The sequence below is a fragment of the Somniosus microcephalus genome, chromosome 12 (assembly GCF_052327205.1).
Source record: "Somniosus microcephalus isolate GS21.2 chromosome 12, FLI_Smic_1.0, whole genome shotgun sequence".
Lineage (NCBI taxonomy): Eukaryota > Metazoa > Chordata > Chondrichthyes > Squaliformes > Somniosidae > Somniosus > Somniosus microcephalus.
In genome coordinates, this window is record NC_140998.1 from 19081622 (window position 1) to 19103804 (window position 22183).

The 22183-nt window shown below is 42.8% G+C and overlaps 1 protein-coding gene across 4 annotated transcripts in view; it reads left to right on the forward strand.

Annotated features, from left to right (window-relative positions):
* The window catches only part of ston2 (stonin 2), a 132008-nt gene that overhangs the window by 17880 nt on the left and 91945 nt on the right, over window positions 1–22183 (forward strand). For all 4 annotated transcript variants that reach the window (XM_086002641.1, XM_086002643.1, XM_086002640.1 and 1 more), the window contains 3 exons: window positions 2231–2482; window positions 5212–5442; window positions 15976–16125. In XM_086002641.1, coding sequence (XP_085858767.1) covers window positions 2392–2482; window positions 5212–5442; window positions 15976–16125 — 472 coding nt within the window. In that variant the 5' untranslated portion in view covers window positions 2231–2391. The remainder of the gene's footprint in view (window positions 1–2230; window positions 2483–5211; window positions 5443–15975; window positions 16126–22183) is intronic.

Below are 22183 nucleotides of genomic sequence, written 5' to 3' on the forward strand. Positions count from 1 at the left end.
GACGCATACTTGGGGTCTCGGTTGTTTAAAATGAGAATTTTTTTTGCCAATTTTCTCCCCTCCACTTCTCTTAGAAGAACGTACGTGATTCTTGTTTGGGTATGGTTCCATGGGTACTGGACACTCTGGTATCTCCGCTTAGTGCACATTCTTTGTGTAAGCCTATACAATAAGCTTTGGCAGACCACTGTGGGGGAGGCCATTACAGCTGAGCCTGCTCCTGTCCTCATCTGACATCCACACATTCTCGCAGGAATCACTAACCAATGAACAGGTGTGGGAGCACTGGGTGATTTTTCTCTGCTCGGGCAAGAGGCCCAATGCTAACTGTAACACTCCTACTGCCACTCCGCTAAGAGATCTTTGTCTGTCTCTGTCTCTGTCTCTGAGTATCTCTCTCTCTCCTGTGTGTGTGTGTGTGTGTGTGTGTCTCTCTGTCTCTTTCCACCTGTCTCTCGCTCTCCCTGTCTCTGTCTGTCTCTTGCTCTCCATGTCGCTGTCTGTCTCTCTCTCTCTCTCTCTCTCTCTCTCCCTCCCCCCCCCCCCCCCCCCTCTCCCTGTCTCTGTCTCAGCCAACACCAGAAACCGAACATGGGACCCTTTGGTCTATGTGGATTATTTAAATATCAGCTTTACCAACTGACCCTATAGAAGCAGTACCACTGAGAATCTTAATCACTGCACTACTAAGTGTAAGACTGCCTTTCAAGAGTAGAATAGAAATCGGAAAAATACTTCAAATAGGTGCTGAGGCTAACGGTTAAATTCCCAATATATGTGAATCATGCCCTACGTTGAGTTTGTTCGATAATCTTATTTAATATGCAACTTGAATGATTTCAAGTGAAACATAGAGATTACATGTATTATTTGCGGCGTTGTTGTAGGCATAAGATTTTAGATTTGTTAACTTTGTTTATTTCCCCAAATTACTCCCTGTTTTATTGATTGGGGTTGCATTGTGTGTGTGTGTGTGTGTATTTTGGCTTCTATCTCTCAATGCATAAATCCAAATTCCTGCTCCTCATTAATGAATCCCTTCATGGCCTCATCCCTTCCAAACTCTGCAATCTCCTTCACCCCTATGTTCCAGCACACCCCTTCCCCTCTCTAACTCTCCTTTGCCCTCTCCTCCTCTCCCACTGCTCCACCTGAGCGGCAGAGTCTTCAGCTGTCTTGGTTCCACATTTTGGAATGCTCTCCCGAAACCCTTCCAATGTGTTACCCCCCTTCCTTCAAAGGCCTCCTTTAAAATCTACTTCTTTAATCTTACCTTTGGTCACTGGTCGGTGTCTGGTTATTTTCTTTGACTGTGAGCACTTTGGGATATTTTATTACATTGCAGGTGCTATAAAAGTACAAGTTGTTGAATTTTGCAGGAAGTTGGGGAGCATTGGCTACAAGTAACCCTACTAATGAGAGAAGGCATCCATGGAACCTGGAGCCCTCGTTATGTTATTGCAAAGGAAGAATTTATTTTAAAGTTCCTTGTTTAGACAAATCTATCTTGTACTTTGCCTAAAAATATATATTGCTCAGGGCTAATGGACAATTACTGTTGAGCCCTGTGAGAGAAGCTATTCATTTGGACTGCCACAGTCTTAGATTGTAGTGTTCTAAAAGGGAGTTAATCTGCACTTACTGGTGTGTCTCCATCCTCCCTTGTTCCAATGTTTTATTCTTTTACATCTGTGAGTGAGAGGCGATCTGGCTACAGAACTATTGTTTGAAGTTTTTCCTGCAGTGACACCAGGAGGGTTTTGTTCCAGTGACAATGTGATTCTGAACAATGGGCTGTGGCCAGCACTCCTTTTGTGACGTCACTGGAGGGGAACATTGCGATTCTATTGCAGAGCAACATTCTGTACAAAATGGGTGTTCCTGGCTTTCTCTGACTAAACATTTGAAATCCTAAAAAGTGAGCTCAGACTACACGAGAGAGAGTTACACTGGTAAGCATGTAGATAGCTCCGGCTATAACATTTCAGATTTGCAGCAGTTTAGATTATATTTAGCAGTTGCTTTGCCACTGAACAATTATGCGGGAGCCTAACTAAGAGGGGGAAGCCAAACTTGCATTCAAAAATGAATTTTGAAGTGCACTGCATGGTATTTTTATGACTTTGAACTAGTTTGTTAGGTAAGTAAAGTCATTGGTACTGTATGATTAGATTTTTTCCCCCCTAACTGACCTTATGACTAAATACTTTTTATGTTTTTCTTAAAACAGTGAAATTTCGTGGATTTGTACCATGATTGTTTCCCAAATCAAGGAGTTACCAAGGAAATTGACGAAGTTGCTTTGGATGAAAGTTAACCTTCAACTTTGCTGCCCTATCACAGCATTACTGCGGTATCACGTTGAACAATTTATGCGCACTTGATACAACAATGTTATCTGCTAATGTGATCGCTACCCACAGATCAGAGTGGGTCTCCTTTAATGATGATGCACAATGCACAGCGTATGCAAGAGATGCAGGTAAAATGATCTAAATTATTTCCCGGGAAGGGGTATTTCATGCATCAGCATCATAATCCTAATACAGAGCCTGTACAATTTTCAATTATCAGGAAAGGTACAGCAGTAGGCAGTGTGATGACCTACGTTTCAACTGTCCCGTTTTAATCAGGATTTCCTTTTCATTAAAGAGCACCACTGAGAAATGCAGTGGCATTGCGCAGGATTCCCAAGTCAGTAAAAAATCAACTGGTTTGCCATTTCTGCAGAAAACTGCACTTTTGCCTCAAGCACTTGTAAGGGGTCGTTTTAACGAGCTTATGGTGTGCTAGATTGGTTTTGATTTCGCACTGCTCGTGAGCGGTTCCAAAGCGCTCCCCCCTCACCGGTTCTAGACACTGGGCTTATTGCCAGACAACCTTGATGTGTGGCCCAACTTGTGACTCGGAAGACAAATGGATCAGGTGAGACAAGGTGAGTTTTAAATCAGAAATATCTTTATTTTCAAGGAGAATAAACACAGAGAATGCAAGAATCAATTTAGACAAAAATCATTAGCACGTCTCCCAATGGGAACTAAAATTTAACACACAAGGAATAACTTTGACTATCTTAAATCATACAACAATTCTTAATCAGCGGTATACTAAAACAGGGGTGGGAAAAGCGCACGAACACATCGAGGGATAAATCACACTCCTGAATTACAAAACCCTTAATGTTACAAACCCTCCCGTTGCTAAAATATACCTCAACTATGTCAGTTAGGTAGAGTTGGGCCTTTATGCTCACCAGAATTTTAAAACCCTCCTGGACCTTGGTACTCCTTGTTACGTCCGGGATCTCCAATCTTCCTTATGGGACCGGCTCCTGGACCCGCTCTCCTGCACAAACTTGGAAGTCCTCCGAACTCCTCGAGCCGTCTCCTCTTCCGCACGGTCTTCGAACTCCTGATGGTATCTGGACTTGGACTTCACTGCTTCTGGTGAATCTTGTGGATCTGTCTGAGTCTGGCTGAATCTCTCTCCTGCACAATCTTGAAAGTCCTCCGAACTCCTCGAACCGTCTCCTCTCCACTCGGCCTTCGAACTCCTGATGGTCTGGACTGAACTTCTGAATCTGCTCTCCTGCACAATCTTGTGGGTCCTCCTCGCTCTGTCCTTGACCTTATGTCTGTGTGAATCTATGATGGATCTGTCTGAATCTCACTGAATGAAAAAGAAGTCTTGCTGTCGATTCTCCCTCCACAGTTATACTGTTTCCTTGTCCTTATCTCGGCGCCAAATCAGGGGTTTTCTTTTGTCAAGGTAATGGGCAGGCTGCTTTGACAAAAGCAAGTACTTTATTTTAATGTCTTGTAAATGAAACTGATGGGATCTGTCCTGTGTCCCTCTGAGTTTGGTACAGATAATGTTTTTTTTTCTGTGCTCAGCGATTTCAGAGATGGGTTTGCATTTTGCTAGCAATTAGCGCACCTCCAGGTGCAAATATTTTTGTTTACGAGTTCGTTACTGCTGTAACCATATTATCATATCAATAGCAGTAAGTTCTGGAATCTTCTAATTGGTGATGACTCAGGCTGCTGTAAGATACTGCTGGTGTGTCCTTTTGAACTGAGCCATGAGAACTGCCAACTCCATCTTGTGTTCTCACAATGTGGCCATTTCAGGGGTTTTACCAATCTAGACTGTATTTTCTGGATTTTGCAAATCCTACACACTGACCTGAATTCCACCCTTTTAACATAGAAACATGGAAGATAGGAGCAGGAGTAGGCCATTCGGCCCCTCGAGCCTGTTCCACCATTTAATGAGATCATGGCTGCTCATCCAAACTCAGTACCCTGTTCCTGCCTTCTCCCCATACCCCTTGATCCCTTTAGCCTTAAGAAATATATCTAACTCCTTCTTGACTATGTTTAATGAATTGGCCTCAACTGTCTTTTGTGGCAGAGAATTCCACAGGTTCACCACTCTGGGTGAAGAAATTCCTCCTCATCTCTGTCCTAAATGGCTTACCCCTTATCCTTAGACTGCGACCCCTGGTTCTGGACTCCCCGACCATCGGGAACATCCTTCCTGCATCTAGTCTGTCTAGTCCTGTTAGAATTTTATAAGTTTCAATGAGATCCCCTCTCATTCTTCTAAACTCCAGCGATTATAAGCCCAATCGACCCAATCTCTCCTCATACGTCATTCCTGCCATCCCAGGTATCGGTCTAACATGTTGCCGGTTGAGAGCTGTGCGTCTCAGTTCAGCAAAGTGTTACTGGTGCCAAATATGCACAGAATGTTGTTAGTTTCATGTATCCAAAGAATGTCGTTTTAAATTTTAAAAAAAACTGTAAGAAAGCATTTAATTTTTATCTTCTGATGTACTGTCAGCTTAGTCATGGGTAAAATATAGACTTTTTGCTGGGGGCAGGCTGGTTGCATTAATTTTTATAACTTATAAAAGTAAAGATCAGAATCATTAGTTGGTGTTGGAACATGTTGGTCCTTTTAATGTTATTTTTTTTCCTTTCTTCCTGCTTTTTTTGTCTAAGACTCTATTTCCTTGAAATGCCTGACACAAAATAATTAGTTAAGTTTTTTTGATGCTAGCTTTATGGGCTGCTCCTGCAGAGAGGTCAATTACTTTTAAAGCCAAGCCTTGTTTGTAGTCTGATGTGAGTGAATATTAGTTCATGGGATTAGCAAAGCTTGGTAGACTCTGTGATAATGTGAAAATAATAATTTTATGACCTACAGTTGGAGACCATGGAAAATATTCCCCAGTGTCGTTTGCACTATTTGAAGATGAGCATTATCTGGACCATACAGTTCAGCATTCCTCTTCATCATCCATTCAAAGTAGTCATTTGATCAGGAGCCAGCATAGCTCAGTGTGCCCGACAGAAACGGCATCCGTGCCCAGTGGATGGATCCGGTTTGATGATCAACCATGGCCTAATCTTTCACCACTCCACCCACAGTCAACAGGTTAGTGATTAGAGTATGAGTGTAACTGAAAATAATTTTGTGATTCATTATTCATTTGCTACCCAAACGAATGCTGACAGTGACAGTACTTTTATTACATAGGATATACAGCACAGAAACAGGCCATTCGGCCTAACCAGTCCATGCTGGCGTTTAAACATAGAAGATAGGAGCAGGAGTAGGCCATTCGGCCCTTCGAGCCTGCTCCGCCATTCAACGAGATCATGGCTGATCATCCAAATTCAGTACCCTGTCCCTGCCTTCTCCCCATATCCCTTGATCCCTTTAGCCTTAAGAAATATATCCAACTCTTTCTTGAATATATTTAATGAACTGGCCTCCACCGCCCTATGTTCCGCTCGAGCATCCTTCGTTATCTAACTATCAGCATAACCCTCTATTCCCTTCTCCCTCAGATGCTTATCTAGCCTCCCCTTAAATGCATCTATGCTGTTCGCCTCAACTACTCCCTGTGGTAGCGAGTTCCACATTCTCACCACTCTCTGGGTAAAGAAGTTTCTTCTGAATTCCCTTATTTGATTTCTTAGTCTTGTATTGATGGCCTCTAGTTATGCTCTTCCCCACAAGTGGAAACATTCTCTCTCTATCAAAACCTTTCATTATTTTAAAGACCTGTATTAGGTATTAGGTCACCCCTCAGCCTTTTTTCAAGAGAAAAGAGGCCCAGCCTGTTTGTAGCCTCTCCTGTGCCACTATATAATTTTATTATATGGCAACCAGGACTGTACACCGTGCTCCCAAGTATTGTCTAACCAAGGTTTGATGCAAGTTTAGTATAACTTCTCTATTTTCAATTCAACCCTCTAGAAATAAACTCTAGTGCTTGATTTGCTTTTTTTTAATGGCCTTATTGACCTGTGTCGCAACTTTTAGTGATTTGTTTATATGCACTCCCAAATCCCTTTGCTCCTCTACCCCATTTAGATTCTTTTCCAAGTAATATGTGGCCTCCTTATTTTTCTTACCAAAATGGAATACCTCACACTTATCCATGTTGAAATTCATTTGCAAATATATGCCCATTCAGCAAGTTTATTAATATCTTCTTGCAATTTGTTGCAGTCCTCCTTCGTATTGACTATCACCCCCCCCCCCGGATTTGGTGTTGTCCACAAATTTAGAAATTGTGTTTTTGATTCCAAGTCTGAATTGCTAATATAAATTGTGAACAGCAGTGGTCCCAGCACTAATCCTTGTAGAACCCCACTTCCCACCTTCTGCCACTGTGAATAGCTACCCTTTACTCCTACTCTCTGCTTTCTGTCTTGAAGCCAGCCAGCAATCCATTCTGCTATTTGTCCCCTGACTCTGCATGCTCTGACCTTATTCATTAGTCTATTATGTGGTACCTTATCGAAGGCCTTTTGGAAATCTAGATATATTGCATCTACTGCATTACCCTTGTCTAATCTCTGTTACCTTTTCAAAAAAATTCGTTGAGGTTGGTCAAGCAAGACTTTCCATTTCAAAATCCATGTTGACTATTCATTATTATATTTTTGGTTTCTGGATGTTCTATTTTCCATTCTTTTTCCTACTACTGATAAGCTGACTGGTCCATAGTTCCCTTTGCATATTCTATCTCCCTTCTTAAATATAGGTGTAACGTTTGCTCTCTGCTAGTCCTCTGGCAATATACCATTTTCTAAAGAATTATTAAATATGTGTAATAGTGCCTCTGCTATCTCTTCCCTAGATTCTTTTAAAATGCACGGAAGCAATTCATCCAGACCAGGGGTTTCATCCTCTTTGAGTTTGATTAGTTTTATTTAATATTTCTCCTTTTTATTTTAAATGCGGTTATATCATTTCTAATCTCATCTTCTGATGTCATGTCCACCTGATCCATCTCCCTGGTAAATACTGAAACAAAATAATTATTAATAATTCTGCCATTTTGCTATTGAGGCCTGTGATTTTATCCTGATCATCACTTATTGGCCCGATTCCCATCCTGACTTTCCTTTTATTTATATGCCTGTAGAATATTTTACTGTTTCGTAACTACAGTTCTAACCTACTGCTCATTGTCTTTTGAAAACTGTCTGTGTAAACACTGAAAAGTAACTAGGAAAACACCATATTAAATTTTACCTGGTCTATTAACTTTCAATTATGTGCTGACCAGTGCCAAGAGCAGGAGACGAGTGAACGGCTTGTTTGTGCTTTGTTACAAAGGAGATCTTGTCCATTAAAAGGAAATTCCATCTCGAGAAATTTGTAAAGAGTTCAATAGGACTTTGTTTTAGCTTGAATGTATCTGACTTGGGTATTTTCACATATAGCTTACAAAGATGTACAGTTAAACCTTAACAGAAATCGCGTCTTTTTGTGCTTTTGACCCCAGGAGGTAGTTGTTCCCTGACTTGAACATCTTGCTGAGAATTTGTTTGAAATTTTACAAATGAGTGTAAAAATGCTATTGTATGGAACAAATTGGCATGGGGTTGGCACTGATACTGTGGAGCTGTTACTTCCAAGGACGACATCATGTGGCTTAAAGGCATCCAGTGTCCTTTCAGCAAACAAATAAATACTAAAAGCTGTATGTACAATTTAAGAGGAATTTAATTAAACTAATGTAGTAAAATGAAAATTAGATTGATTATATAATAGTTTAAAGAGCTTTGATTGTCTGTTAAACAGTGCTGTTAATTTTTTTTATTCAAACAGATGGGTGGAGGGAGTACTCTAAACAGAAAGTACTCCTCACAGACTTTCCCCTCTCAGACTTTCTTCTCACAGACTTTCCTCTCCCTGCATTAAGTGACTGACTGAAAAGTAAAATAAAAGTAGATACAGAATGTAAAACAAGTTTAAAAAAAATAAGCATGTAAGAGAGAGGAAAAAGCAAATACAGGTAGACTACCCTTTATCCGGACTTCCGAAAACCGAAACCCTCTAAAAACCGAAGGTTTTTTCATTCAGCGTAAGTCGTGCGTACGACTTACGCTGAACGAAAAAACCTTCAGTTTTTAGAGGGCTCCGGTTGCGGAAGTTCGGATAAAGGGTAAGTCGTGCGCACGACCCCCCGCCGACCCCGACAACCGCCGACCCCGACAACCGCCGACGCCCCCGCGGACCCCGCCAGCCCCGAAAACCGCCGACCCCCCCGCGGACCCCGCCAGCCGCCGACCTCCCCGCGGACCCCGCCAGCCCCGACAACCGCCGACCCCCCCGCGGACCCCGCCAGCCGCCGACGTCCCCGCCGGCACCGACAACCGCCGACCCCCCCGCCGGCCCCGACAACCGCCGACCCCGCCAGCCCCGACAACCGCCGACCGTACCCCGCCGGCCCCGACCACCGCCGGCCCCCCCCACCCCGCGTACCCCGCCGGCCCCGACCCCCGCCGACCCCGACTGATTACGCTGAGCGTCAGCGTAAGTCGTGCGCACGACCCCCCCGCGGACCCCCGCCGACCCACCTTCCGAAATCCGAAATTCTCCTTTATCCGAAACTCGGCTGGTCCCGAGGTTTTCGGATAAAGGATAATCTACCTGTACATGCAGAGCAAAAGTAACATTGAAAATATTTTTAGTTAAAATAGTTTATATTTTTGTAATATATAGATAGCAATATTGCAATAAGGTTTTTTATCACAATTTGTTTTATAGATAATACTGTAAGAGAGCTTTTAGTTAAAATAGTGTGTGTTATTTTTAACTGCAATAGGGTTTATTTTAACGTCAAACTGTGTCACCAGAATACATTTTTTGAAACAAGAGTCACATAAATTTTCCAGGAGGTGTCAGAAATTTAAGGATTAATTTTCCTTATTCCTGATGGAGACCAATGAAATTTCAAGAACGATTCAACAGTTGACATTAAGAAGACGTAGCCCACATTTATATTTCTACTTGAATTCATAATTTAGTTATTTTCCATATCCCACTGGTCTATATAATTATGTAGTCCTGTAACTAATATAATTAAAAGTCTTGCATATGTCACCCACTTCCTGTACACATTACCTGCAATTCCTGTCACAATATTTTAGTACCACTTTTAAGTGAAAATTGACAATGTAAAATTGCTATCTAATTCTAATGGGAATTCCAATGTTAGCAATGTCAGCAATTGTCTGTCAGGATGTAAACCAGTCTCCTGGCTGCTGACACTCTACTGCCCACATCTCTGACCACTGCAGCCTCTCTGTCTAACCAACGTCAACACTCCCATGCTCTAGACACAAGACTACCATTGAGCAACTCTTTTGAAGATCTGGTGTACCAATAATTTTGCATTTAGAAATGCTGATAATGGATTTAACCCATTGCCATTTGACATTGTCTTTTACTTCTGGTTTTAAACATACACCATATTATTTTCTGTTGGTTATCTCAGCTTATGCCTGTGGGTACATACTACACTTGATGTCGTCCTTAATTTCAAAATCCAGTTTGTGAGGGTGATCATGAGATGGTTTCAGTTGAAGGTTGATGTGTAGTGCTGACTGGTTAGTGCTTGAGAATTTCATGAGTCAGCAGGTTAGAGTTAAGCCACATGGAAAAGACATTATTTGCCTGAATTCATGTGGACAGTGTGAAGCAGCTGTCAGTAATCCTTTACTGACCATTCTTAACAATCCCACTCTTTACTAATCCCTTTGAGAAAGCCTGTGTAGACTTGGTATTAGAGGTGATGGATATATTCAGACCATTGACCTAATGCTTCGCTACTCATTAACTGGATTTACCATAATTGCATAACTAACATTCTTCCACAGATCGCATGCTCCACACTTTACTGGAGAACGACAGGGCTGCTTCGCTGGGGGTTAAAAGATAACACACAAAACGACCTTTTAAGATAGTTTCTTGCGGTACAGAAGGTCACCCATCATGCTTTGAGGAATTAGTGTCTACCCCCGCTGAAAAACCTTTCAGTTTTCTTGGATGTAGTAGCAGGCTGCAGTCAATGACCTAACAATAGGAACATGATGAATCTTCCAGAAAATCTTGTCCTAGCCTGTTTGTCTGTGTTTGTCAGGTTTCCATTTGGAACTGCAGCAGCAGCTATTAAACATGCCTTTTATGGCAGAGCTTTTTGGCAGACCAGTGGAGCAGCTGTTAAAAGGCCATTTACGGAGCCTTTAGGCCATTCCGGGACTGGCACTAAGGGGAGGAGCCTTCCTTGTCAGAACTAGCTGCCCTGTGTCTTAGACTAGACTGGGGCTGCAGCAGTTTTAACCCCTTTTTTTAATAATTTTTTCCGGGATGGTGGGGGAAGTGTTCCACCGTGGAACCCAGGGGCTGCAAGTCAACTTTGGTGATGGTGCAGAATGGCCAGTAGAGGATCGTCTGCCCGTTGTACACACCACCTGATCTTCCTTGGGAAAATCAGGTAGGGTGTATAATGGGTGGCCGATCTGCAACCACACGCTTTGCATCCCTGCCGAAGTTGAATTTCACCCCCTCATTGTCCAAGACCAGGGCCGTAGACCACACCGTTCTTCCCATAGACGACTTGCAGGATCAGCTCCAACCCTCTTCTCCCCGCCAAACAGTAATTCCATTTTCTCCAGCTCATTAGGGACCTGGGTCTGCAGCTAATTAACCACCTATCATGTTGGAGAGAGTTATGAGGATATTTTAGCCCGGATTAGCACCAGCAGAAGTTAGCATTTAGATTTTCGAGTGAAACCCCAGCGATTCACAGTACTGCCTGCCTTTGGCCACTGTGGCTGCTGCATGCATTATTTGCAGGGTGCATTGCAGCAACCCTCTGAGATAAATGTACAAGGCGTTAACTTGGACAAAAAAAATCAAGAGAAAAGGAGCAGCTCCAAATACAAAGAAAAGAATAAAGTGCAGGCATTGTAATGCTCCTAATGCCGGAAATTAACTGGGGGAGTCAAAAGCAATTACATTAGTGCTACTGAATCAATAGCTTCCTCTAACAGAAACTTGGCTGCAAACTGGACAGGGTGGAAAATAAACAAAACTGGTTATAATGTCTTTAGGAGAGACAGATTAAATAAGACAGGAGAAGAGGAGGGAATACATACTGTAGAGAGGACTGATGTACACAAAAAGAGATTCAGACAGAGGTGATATGGTTAGAGATCGAAAATTAAAAAGGGATTATAGACTAGTGGAGTTGTACTACAGACCTCGTAACTGTCAGGAAAACAGAAGAGGAAATCTGTTGACAGATTAGGGAGATGAGTAGAAATAAGAAGATTCTTGTTCTAGGAGAATTTAATTACCTGCTCATTCATTGAGATACAGATGGAGCAAATGGAGAAAGGGGAATGGAATTCCTAAGAAGTATTTACAAAAGTAAAGGAAATTGGGAAGGAGGTAACTCCTGAATTAGGAACATAAAGAACAGGATTAGACCATTCCGCCCACTGGGCCTGCTCTGCCATTCAATTAGATCATGGCTGATCTGCAACCTCAACTCCATTTTCCTGTCCTTTGCTCCATATCCCTTGATACTCTTACCTAACAGAATAGTTGAAATGATAGCAATTTTGTAACTGGGCAAAGTTATAAGTTTCTAAGATGAGGGAATAGTTTCAAAATTATTTTTCTGAATAAACTACTTTCTGCACAAAATGCAAAGTGGCATCTCGGCCACTGCTCCACCGTTGGGTGCATCAGCGCCACTCGTGTTTCGGCCTGCACAGTCTCGGCTCCCAGCTGCTTCGCTTCGCTTCTCCAGGCCACAGAACATTCTGGGGAGGAATTCTGGGAAATGATTGGTGTGATTTGATCTGTCAGAAGGTATTTGATCTGGTTTGGCACAAGAAATTATATCAAAAATGAAAGCACATGGAATTGGAGGTAACCTTGTGACATGGATTGGTAAATGGTTGGAAGGTAGGAAACAAGATTTGTCTATCAGGTGGTTGAAAAGTTTCTGACATTATTGCATAACTGCACTTTTTTTGACTGAAGAATAAGCACGTTTCTGGAGATTCTAGGACAAAATATTCAAAATCTGTTTGTACCTCCCAAGAATATTGGTGGCCATTTTGTTGCAGCGTACGCACCCTGTTTCAGGGACCAGGTGGTGGCGGCTTAGGAGAAAGAAAGTAAAAGGTAAAGAGTGGATTGAAATTGGAGTGAATGTGTGAAACAGGAGGAGGAAATAGTGAATTTACAAATAATCTAGTAGAGTGTGGCATACTTATGTTGTGGCAATAACGGAAACGTGAGTTAAAAACTGGGCACTTAATATTCAAGGGTACAAGGTGTTCAGAAAAGATAGAGAAGGAAAAAAGGGAGGTGGGCTGGCAGTGCTGATTAAGGAAGACATTGTATTGTTGGAAAGGGAGGATGTTCTTGAGGGGACAAGGACAGAATCCATTTGGCTAGAGTTGAGGAGCAAAAAGGGTATGATCACGCTATTGGGGGTATTCTACAGGCCTCCAAATAGTGCGAGGGAGGTAGAGGAGCAAATCTGCAGGGAAATCACAGAGATATGCAAGAGCTATAGATTGGTGATATTGAGGGACTTTAATTACCTAATTATCGATTGGGATATTGCTAGGGTAAAGGGAAAGGAGGGGGAGGAATTTCTGAAATGTGTTCAGGAGAATTTCCTTCACCAGTATGTTCTTGACCCAACTAGGAAGGAGGCATTGCTGGATCTGGTGCTGGGGAATGAGATGGGCCAGATCGACCAAGTGTCTGTGGTAGAACACTTGGGTACGAGTGATCATCGTATCATAAGATTTAGATTAGCAATGGAGAGGAGCAAGGAACAATCTAGAGTGGAACTTCTAAACTGGAATAGGGCTAACTTCAGTGGGATGCAAATGGACCTAGCCAGGGTAAAATGGAACCAAAGACTGACAGGAAAAACTGTAACGGAACAATGGATGATCTTTAAGGAGATGTTCCAAGTACAGACCAGGTACATTCCAACAGGAGGGAAGGGTAAGGGAACCAAAGCAAGGGCTCCTCGGATGACGAGGGAGATAAAGAAGATGATGAAACAAAAAAAGAGGGTGTATGATGAATGTTGGGTGAATTCTTCAAGGGAGAACTGGACCAAATACAATAAGTTGAGAGGGGAAGTGAAGATGAAAATAAGATTGGTAAAGAGAGAATATGAGAGTAGAATGGCAGTTAACATAAAAGGAAACCCAAAAATCATCTACCGGCATGTAAACAGTAAGCGGGTAGTAAGAGGCAGGGTGGGGTCTATTAGGGACAAAGAAGGTGATATAAGCTTAGAGGCGCAGGGCAAGGCTAGAATACTCAATGAGTACTTTGTATCAGTGTTTACTAAGGAGGTGGATGCTGACAAAATATCGATAGAAGTGGAAACGGTAGAGGCAATGGAAGGGGTGAAAATTGGTAGACAGGATGTACTAGAAAGATTGGGTATGCTTAGAGTGGATAAGTCGCCTGGTCCAGATGGCTTGCATCTGAGGTTGCTAAGGGAAATGGGGGGGGAGGAGATAGCAGAAGGGCTTGCCATAATTTTCCAATCTTCCCTAGATGTGGAGGAGGTGCCTGAGGATTGGAAAGTGGCAAATGTGTCACCATTGTTCAAGAAAGGGTGTAAGGACAATCCTTATAACTACAGGCCAGTCAGTTTAACATCAGTGGTGGGTAAAGTTTTAAGAAACAAAAATCAAGGAAAAAAATTAATGGGAACTTGGAGAGGTTTAAGCTAATTAAGGAGAGTCAATACTGATTTGTAAAAGGCAGATTGTGTTTGACTAATCTAATTTAATTTTTTGATGAAGTAACAGGGAGGATTGATGAAGGGAATGCAATGGATGTTGTCTACATGGATTTTAGGAAGGCATTTGACAAAGTACCACATAGAAGGCTGGTTATCAAAATTGAGGCTCATGGAATAGGTGGGTCAGTGGCAGCTTGGATAAGGAATTGGCTGAAGGAAAGAAAACAGCGAGTTGTGGTAAATGGCTGTTTTTCAGACTGGAGGATGGTAGGCAGTGGTGTTCCCCAAGGGTCAGTGCTGGGGCCACTGCTTTTTTTGATATATATAAATGACTTGGATATTGGAATACAGAGTAGAATTTCTAAATTTGCCGATGACACCAAACTTGGGGGTGTGACAAACAGTGAAGATGATACCAATCGACTGCAACAGGACATAGAAAGGCTAGCAGAATGGGCAGACAATGGAATTTAATACAGAGAAGTGTGAGGTGATGCATTTTGGCAGAAGGAACAGGGAGAGGCAATATACACTTAATGACACAGTTTTAAAGAGTGTGCAGGGACAGAGGGACCTGGGAGTTAATGTGCATAGGTCCCTGAAGGTGGTGGGACATATTGAGAGAGTGGTTAACAAAGCATATGGGATCTTGGGCTTCATAAATAGAGGTATTGAGTACAAAAGTAGAGAAGTTATGCTGAACCTTTATAAAGCGCTGGTTAGGCCACAACTGGAGTATTGCGTCCAGTTCTGGTCACCATACTTTAGGAAGGATATGAGGGCACTCGAGAAGGTGCAGAGGAGATTTACCAGAATGGTTCCGGGGATGGGGGATCTTAGTTACAAGGACAGGTTGGAGAAGCTGAATTTGTTTTCATTAGAGCAAAGGAGGTTGAGGGGTGATTTGATAGCAGTGTACAAGATTATGACGAGTTTGGATAGGCTAGACGGGGAAAGGCTGTTCCTACTCGTTGATGGTACAAGGACTAGGGGACACAGATTTAAGGTTTTGGGCAAGGGATACGAGGAAAGACGGGAGAAACTTGATCTTTTTAGCTTGAAAAGAAAGCATTTAAGTCATCTTAAAGAGGTATATAAGATAGTTAAAGGAATGGAAAAGGTTAATCTAGAATATTCTGAAATTTTACAGCCAGATAAGGGATACAGGTTCAAACTAGGGAAAAGTACATTTAGGACTGATTATCAGGAGGTTCTTCACACAGAATGATAAACACTTGGAATAGACTCCCAGATAGAGTAGTGCAGGTGAAAACACTGGAATTATTTAAGCAACAATGGATGCTGCAACGGGGATATTTTCTGAATACAGTAGATACAATGGGCTGAATGGCTTTTGACACCCATAATTACTTTATGATCTTGTGAAATAAATCTGATTTGATTTGGGAGCTCATCGCTGGCAAATAAAATGATTAAAAGAAAGTGGCCCTGAGCACCATCTGTGTGTGTGTTGTGTATAACAAAGAAATGCACCTCTTTGCCCAGATGGCATCATCTGAATCTCAAAAAAAATGATGTTCTTGAAGCATGCCCTATTGGTGCTGCTGAGTACAATAAATACATACAACTGATTTAAAGTGACGGTTAGAGAAAGTGCTCGCACGCACGCACACTCTCTCTCTCTCTCTCTCTCTCTCTCTCTCTCACACACACACACACACACACACACACACACACACACTTTAACATCAACTTTGGTGTTTCATGTACCAAGATCACTATCACTGACTGCATGAGATTCTTTCTACCTTCTTTCCCTCTATAAAACTATAGTGCTACAGGTCTCACCCTGTCTCACATTACAGCTTTTTGAAAAATCTACAAATTCTATATTGTGTTACTTTTAGGTTCAAGAGGGCCTCCTACTTCAGAAGGCAGTTGGACTACGCACTCCGAGGAGCCCAGTAATCTGAGTTTGGCACTATCTTACACAGATCTGCATTCTATTGACGCAGAAGATTTGCATAGTAACAGCATTTCCAGACCTGAGTCTCCTGGTAAGTGGAAATGAATGTGGATCAATAAGAGAGTATATTTCATTATATCTGGCCCACTCCACAATGTACAGTTTACTGAGGTACTTAATTACAGAGATAACAACAGGAAATGCTGGAAAAACTCAGCAGGCCTTAATTACAGAGGTTCACTTTTTTTAAAGTATATATATTTTTCTTGTGCATGTTAAACTTGGCTAAAAAAGGCTAGATCTTTTATCTAGGCTCAAATAACAAGAATAAGTCCAAAAATAGTGTTGCACTCAGAAATTTCATTTGCTAACCCTGTGAGATGGCTTGCACTGTGTGATAGGGATTCAAAAGGCAGGTGGTTACAACCAGTATTGGTGTACATCCAGTCCGCAATAGTAACTTTTAAGACAAGGCTACATAAAGTAATCTGGACATGTGAAAATCTTTCCTACAACTGGAATATGCATACTAAAGGCTTGACTGTGCGCAGAGTAAGTTTTGGAATACGTTAGTAGACATGCTCTGGTTCAGACGCTGCAAGACAGAATATCCAGCATTTGTGAATGATATCCAGACTACAATAGTATGTTTGCACCCTTAATTGCACTCTTTTATATTATTTAAATTTATATATACATTTTTATCAGTAAGTTTCCTGTTAATATTCATATATTCTGTTAGCGGTGTTGCTTAGGCACTGTTATGCGCGGAGTCTGGTTGTGCAGCTTTGTGTTACATAATGGGAAGAAATTGACTTTACAGAATCATGGGGGTAGACTGGGCAATTTTACTGGATAACAGGTAGCTCTTTTTTAACTGGTTTTGATTTTCTTGTGAAAGGCAGGGAGAAATACTATTTACATAAATGGAAATTGTGACCAATACACCAGATTTTACATTAAAGTTGTTGGGCTGTGGATTTTGCCACATGGTCCTCTGACGTCAAGAGTATAAGGAATGAAAATTTCATGTTGGAGGCTTACTATCATTTTTGTAGCATGTTTATGGGTGAAAATACTCTTCTGTTCAAGTGAATTGAAGAATAGGACGGGCCGAACCTGAGGTTAACATTTATTTTTGATCCATACCTCTTTTTCTGAGTTTATACTGCAGGTTTCTGTTATAAATGTCAGCTAAGAGCTACGCTGCCTGAGCTAAACCAACTCGAATTATAAATGTGCTTTGATGTAATTATTGAAGATTTACAAAGAATGACTCTTGCATTTTATTAAAAAGAACAGAAGGTAGCGAGTTCTTTTAAAAAAAATTCAAATACGGAACTCGCAAGTGTTTCAGGCATTTGGTGAGTTGATTAGTCATCTCACAGGGTGGGGATAAGAGAGAACTTTAACCATCAGTCGTAAAATGAGATGTTGAGGAGTAATGCTTGACAGTAGTCCTCACAATGTCGCCGGAAGTTCATAAATCACCGTTCAAATAATTACGACTGGAAAGCAAAATTCATGGTGTGAAATATGTTAATTGGAATTGTCCTTAGTTAAGACCAATGTTCCCTTAAAGCTGCGCAGCGCTCCCAGGTGATCCGGCTTTTAAATTGGAAAAAACGTGCAGGCGCGGACTTTTGAATGGGCCGCGCAGCCCGTTAAAGGGGCTCCGCGACCCCCAAAAAATTGATAGGGAACAATGGTCACGACCAGTTTGACTGTAAAGCAGTTGGAAGTAACACAACCAGTGGTTTGGAAAGCATGAGCTGATTTTTCAGCTCAATTGAGTGATATGCATTGTGTATATAAATCAATAAACCTTTTTTTAGCAGGAGCATTTTAATCTCTGAATAATATTTAAATAAGCACTGTAAACCTGCCATAAACTTGTTTGGTAAATCTATTTTCCGGATCAGATGTAGTCAGTGTTTCTGTAATTTCCTGTTGAATGCAAATTCTTGTGTATCTCGCTAATGTGTTGATCAGATATATAACTGTTTATATAGCCATCATAAGAGCTGCTATTCCTTTCAGCAAGTAGTAGATCCAGAAATCACTTGTATATGACAGCACTAGATAGATTGAGCAATGATAAAAACAGACATTTTGGAAAATGAACAGTGTATGAGGCGATGAGTAAAATTTTACGTGCTGTATGTTTAATTTTAAACGGGGCTTAATGGTGTAGTCAAAGTGCACATGTATCTCGGAAGTTATTGGACGCGTAGAAATTCTTTTAAAAACGTCGGGTGATTCAGGTGATCATTGTACTCTTTTTTTTGAGGTGTGTTTTAATGTCAAATTTTTGGGGGTGGGATGTGGAGACAGAATTGTCCCCCTCTTTCTCCCCTTCTTTCTCTCTTCCCCCTTTTCTCTCCTCAGTAGAAGACACAAAAAGCATACTAAAAATGGTGGGGAACCAAGGGTCTAATGAGGGTGAGGAACTTAATGTAATTAATATAAATAGATTAATGGGATTAAAAGCCGACAAATCCCCTGGACCTGACGGCCTACATCCTAGGGCTCTAAAAGAGTTGGCTGAAGAGATAGTGGATGCATTGGTTTTGATCTTCCAAAATTCTGGAATGGTCCCATCGGATTGGAAGGTCGCAAATCTAACACCGCTATTCAAGAAAGGAGGGAGAGAAAAAACAGGGAACTACAGGCCAGTTAGCCTGACATCAGTCGTCGGGGAAAATGCTGGAATCCATTATTAAGGAAGTGGTATCAAGTCACTTAGAAAATCATAACATGATTAGGCAGAGTCAACATGGTTTTATGAAAGAGAAATCATGTTTGACAAATTTACTAGAGTTTTTTCAGGATGTAACTAGCAGGGTAGATAAAGGGGAGCCAGTGGATGTAGTATATTTGGATTTCCAAAAGGCATTCGATAAGCTGCCACATAAAAAGGTTATTACACAAGATTAGGGCTCACGGGGTTGGGGGTAATATAGTAGCATGGATAGAGCATTGGTTAACGGACAGAAAACAGAGAGTAGGGATAAACTGATCGTTTTCAGGTTGGCAGGCTGTAACTAGTGGGGTGCCGCAAGGATCGGTGTTGGGGCCTCAGCTATTTACAATCTATATTCATGACCAAGATGAAGGGACCGAGTGTAATGTATCCAAGTTTGCTGATGATACAAAGCTAGGTGGGACAGTAAGCTGTGAGGAATGCAAAGAGCCTGCAGAGGGATATAGATAGACGAAGTGAGTGGGCAGTAAGGTGGCAGATGGAGTATAATGTAGGGAAATGTGAGGTTATTCACTTTGGTAGGAAGAATAGAAAAACAGAATATTTTTTAAATGGTGAGAAACTTTCAAATATTGGTGTTCAGACAGATTTGGGTGTCCTCGTGCAAGAAACACAGAAAGCTAACATGCAGGTACAGCAAGCAATAAGGAAGGCAAATGGCATGTTGGCCTTTATTGCAAAGAGGTTGGAGTATAAGAGTAAGGAAGTCTTGCTACAATTGTACAGGGCCTTGGTGAGACCACGTGGGGGAAGGGAATGACATGAAGGAGGAGATGATAAACAGATGAGCACAAGAGGTACAGCAATGATGGGGAGGGAAGGATACAGGGCGTGATGGCATAGCGTAAGGGGATAGTGTGAAGGGGAAATGGTTGACTATATAATTGGAAGTGGAGAAGGGAAAGGGTGGGGGAAGTAAGAAAGGTGGGGAGGAGGTAGAATGAATGGAGCTGCTGAGGGAAAAAATTTGACACCGAGCCACATAAAGAGATATTAGGACAGATGCCCAAAAGCTTGGTCAAAGAGGTAGGTTTTAAGGAGAGTCTTAAAGGAGGAGACAGTGGTAGCGAGGCCATGAGGTTTAGGGAGAGTAATTCCAGAGCTTGGGGCCTCAGCAGCTGAAGGCATGGCCGCCAATGGTGGAGCCATTAAACAGGGTTGCACAGGAGGCCAGAATTGGAGGAGTGCAGAGATCTTGGAGGGTTGTAGGGCTTGAGGAGGTTACAGAGATGGGGAAGGGTGAGGCCATAGAGGGATTTGAAAACAAGGATGAGAACTTTAAAGTTGAGGCGTTGCCGGACCGGGAGCCAATGCAAGCACAGGGGTGAAGGGTGAACGGGACTTGGTGCGAGTTAGGATACGGGCAGTAGAGCTTTGGATGAGCTCAAGTTTATGTAGGGGGAAAGATGGGAGGCTGGCCAGGAGAGTGTTGGAATAGTCGAGTCTAGAGGTAACAAAGAGATCGAAGAGGGTTTCAGCAACAGATGAGCTGAAACGGGGCAGAGTCAGGCGATGTGCTGGAGCAGGTATGTGGTCGGAAGCTCATCTTGGCGTAACTCGATGGATGTTACTGGTGGATCTCCCAGAGGATACAGCTCACTGGGCTAGTAATCCAGAGGCCTGGACTAATGATCCAAGTGCCAGGCAATGACCATCTCCAACAAGCGAGACTCTGACCATCTCCAACAAGCGAGACTCTAACCATCTCCCCTTGACATTCAATGGCACTACCATCGCTGAATTCCCCACTATCAACATCCTGGGGGTTACCATTGATCAGAAACTGAACTGGACCAGCCATACAAATACTGTGGCTACATCCCACTTCTGACATTAAAATTTTTGGGCAGCACGGTGGCATAGTGGTTAGCACTGTTGCCTCACAGCGCCAGAGACCCGGGTTCGAATCCGGCCCCGGGCGACTGCCTGTGTGGAGTTTGCACATTCTCCCCGTGTTTGCGTGGGTTTTCTCCAGGTGCTCCGGTTTCCTCCCACAGTCCAAAGATGTGCGGGTTAGGTTGATTGGCTATGATAAATTGACCCTTAGTGTTAGGGGGATTAAATACGTGGGGTTACGGGGATCGGGTGGGATATGTGTCGGTGCAGGCTCGATGGGCCAAAATGGCCTCTATCTGCACTGTGGGGTTTCTGTGATTCTTTCTGTGAAGAGTAGGCCAGAGGCTGGGAATTCTGCGGCGAGTGTCTCACCTCCTGACTCCCCAAAGCCTTTCCACCATCTACAAGACACAAGTCAGGAGTGTGATGGAATACTCCCCACTTGCCTGGATGAGTGCAGCTCCAACAACACTCAAGAAGCTCGACACCATTCAGGATAAAGCAGCCCGCTTGATTGGCACTCCATCCACCACCTTCAACATTCACTCCCTCCACCACCGGCGCACTGTGGCTGCAGTGTGTACCATCTACAAGATGCACTGCAGCAACTCGCCAAGGCTCCTTCAACAGCACCTTTCAAACCCGCGACCTCTACCACTTAGAAGGACAAGGGCAGCAGACGCATGGGAACATCACCACCTACAAGTTCCCCTCCAAGCCACACACCATCCTGACTTGGACCTGTATCGCCGTTCCTTCACTGTCGCTGGGCCAAAATCCTGGAACTCCCTTCCTAACAGCATTGTGGGTGTACCTACACCATATGGACTGCAGCGGTTCAAGAAGGCGGCTCACCACCATCTTCTCAAGGGCAATTAGGGATGGGCACTAAATGCAGGCCTAGCCAGCGACGCCCACATCCCATCAATGAATAAAAAAAAAAAAAAAAAAAAAAGAGACGTGAGTTCAAATCCCACCACGGCAGTTAGGGGCATAATGGTGACCATGAAACTACTGGATTGTCGTTAGAAACCCATCTGGTTCACTAATGCCCTTTAGGGAAGGAAACCTGCCGTCCTTACCTGGTCTGGCCTACATGTGACTCCAGACCCACAGCAATGTGGTTAACTATTAACTGCCCTCTGAAATGGCCGAGCAAGTCATTCAGTTGTAACTAACCGCTACGAAACAAAATAATAAGAATGAAACCGGACGGACCACCCGGCATCGACCTCGGCAACGGCGCACCCAGCCCAGTCAACCCTGCAAAGTCCTCCTCACCAACAGCTGGGGACTTGTGCCAAAATTGGGAGAGCTGTCCCACAGACTAGTCAAGCAACAGCCTGACAAAGTCATACTCACAGAATCATACCTGCCAGCCAATGTCCCAAACTCCTCCATCACCATCCCTGGGTATGTCCTGTCCCACCGGCAGGGGTGGTGGTACAGTGGTATACAGTCGGGAAGGAGTGACCCTGGGAGTCCTCAACATTGACTCCGGACCCCATGAAGTCTCATGGCTTCAGGTCAAGCATGAGCAAGGAAACCT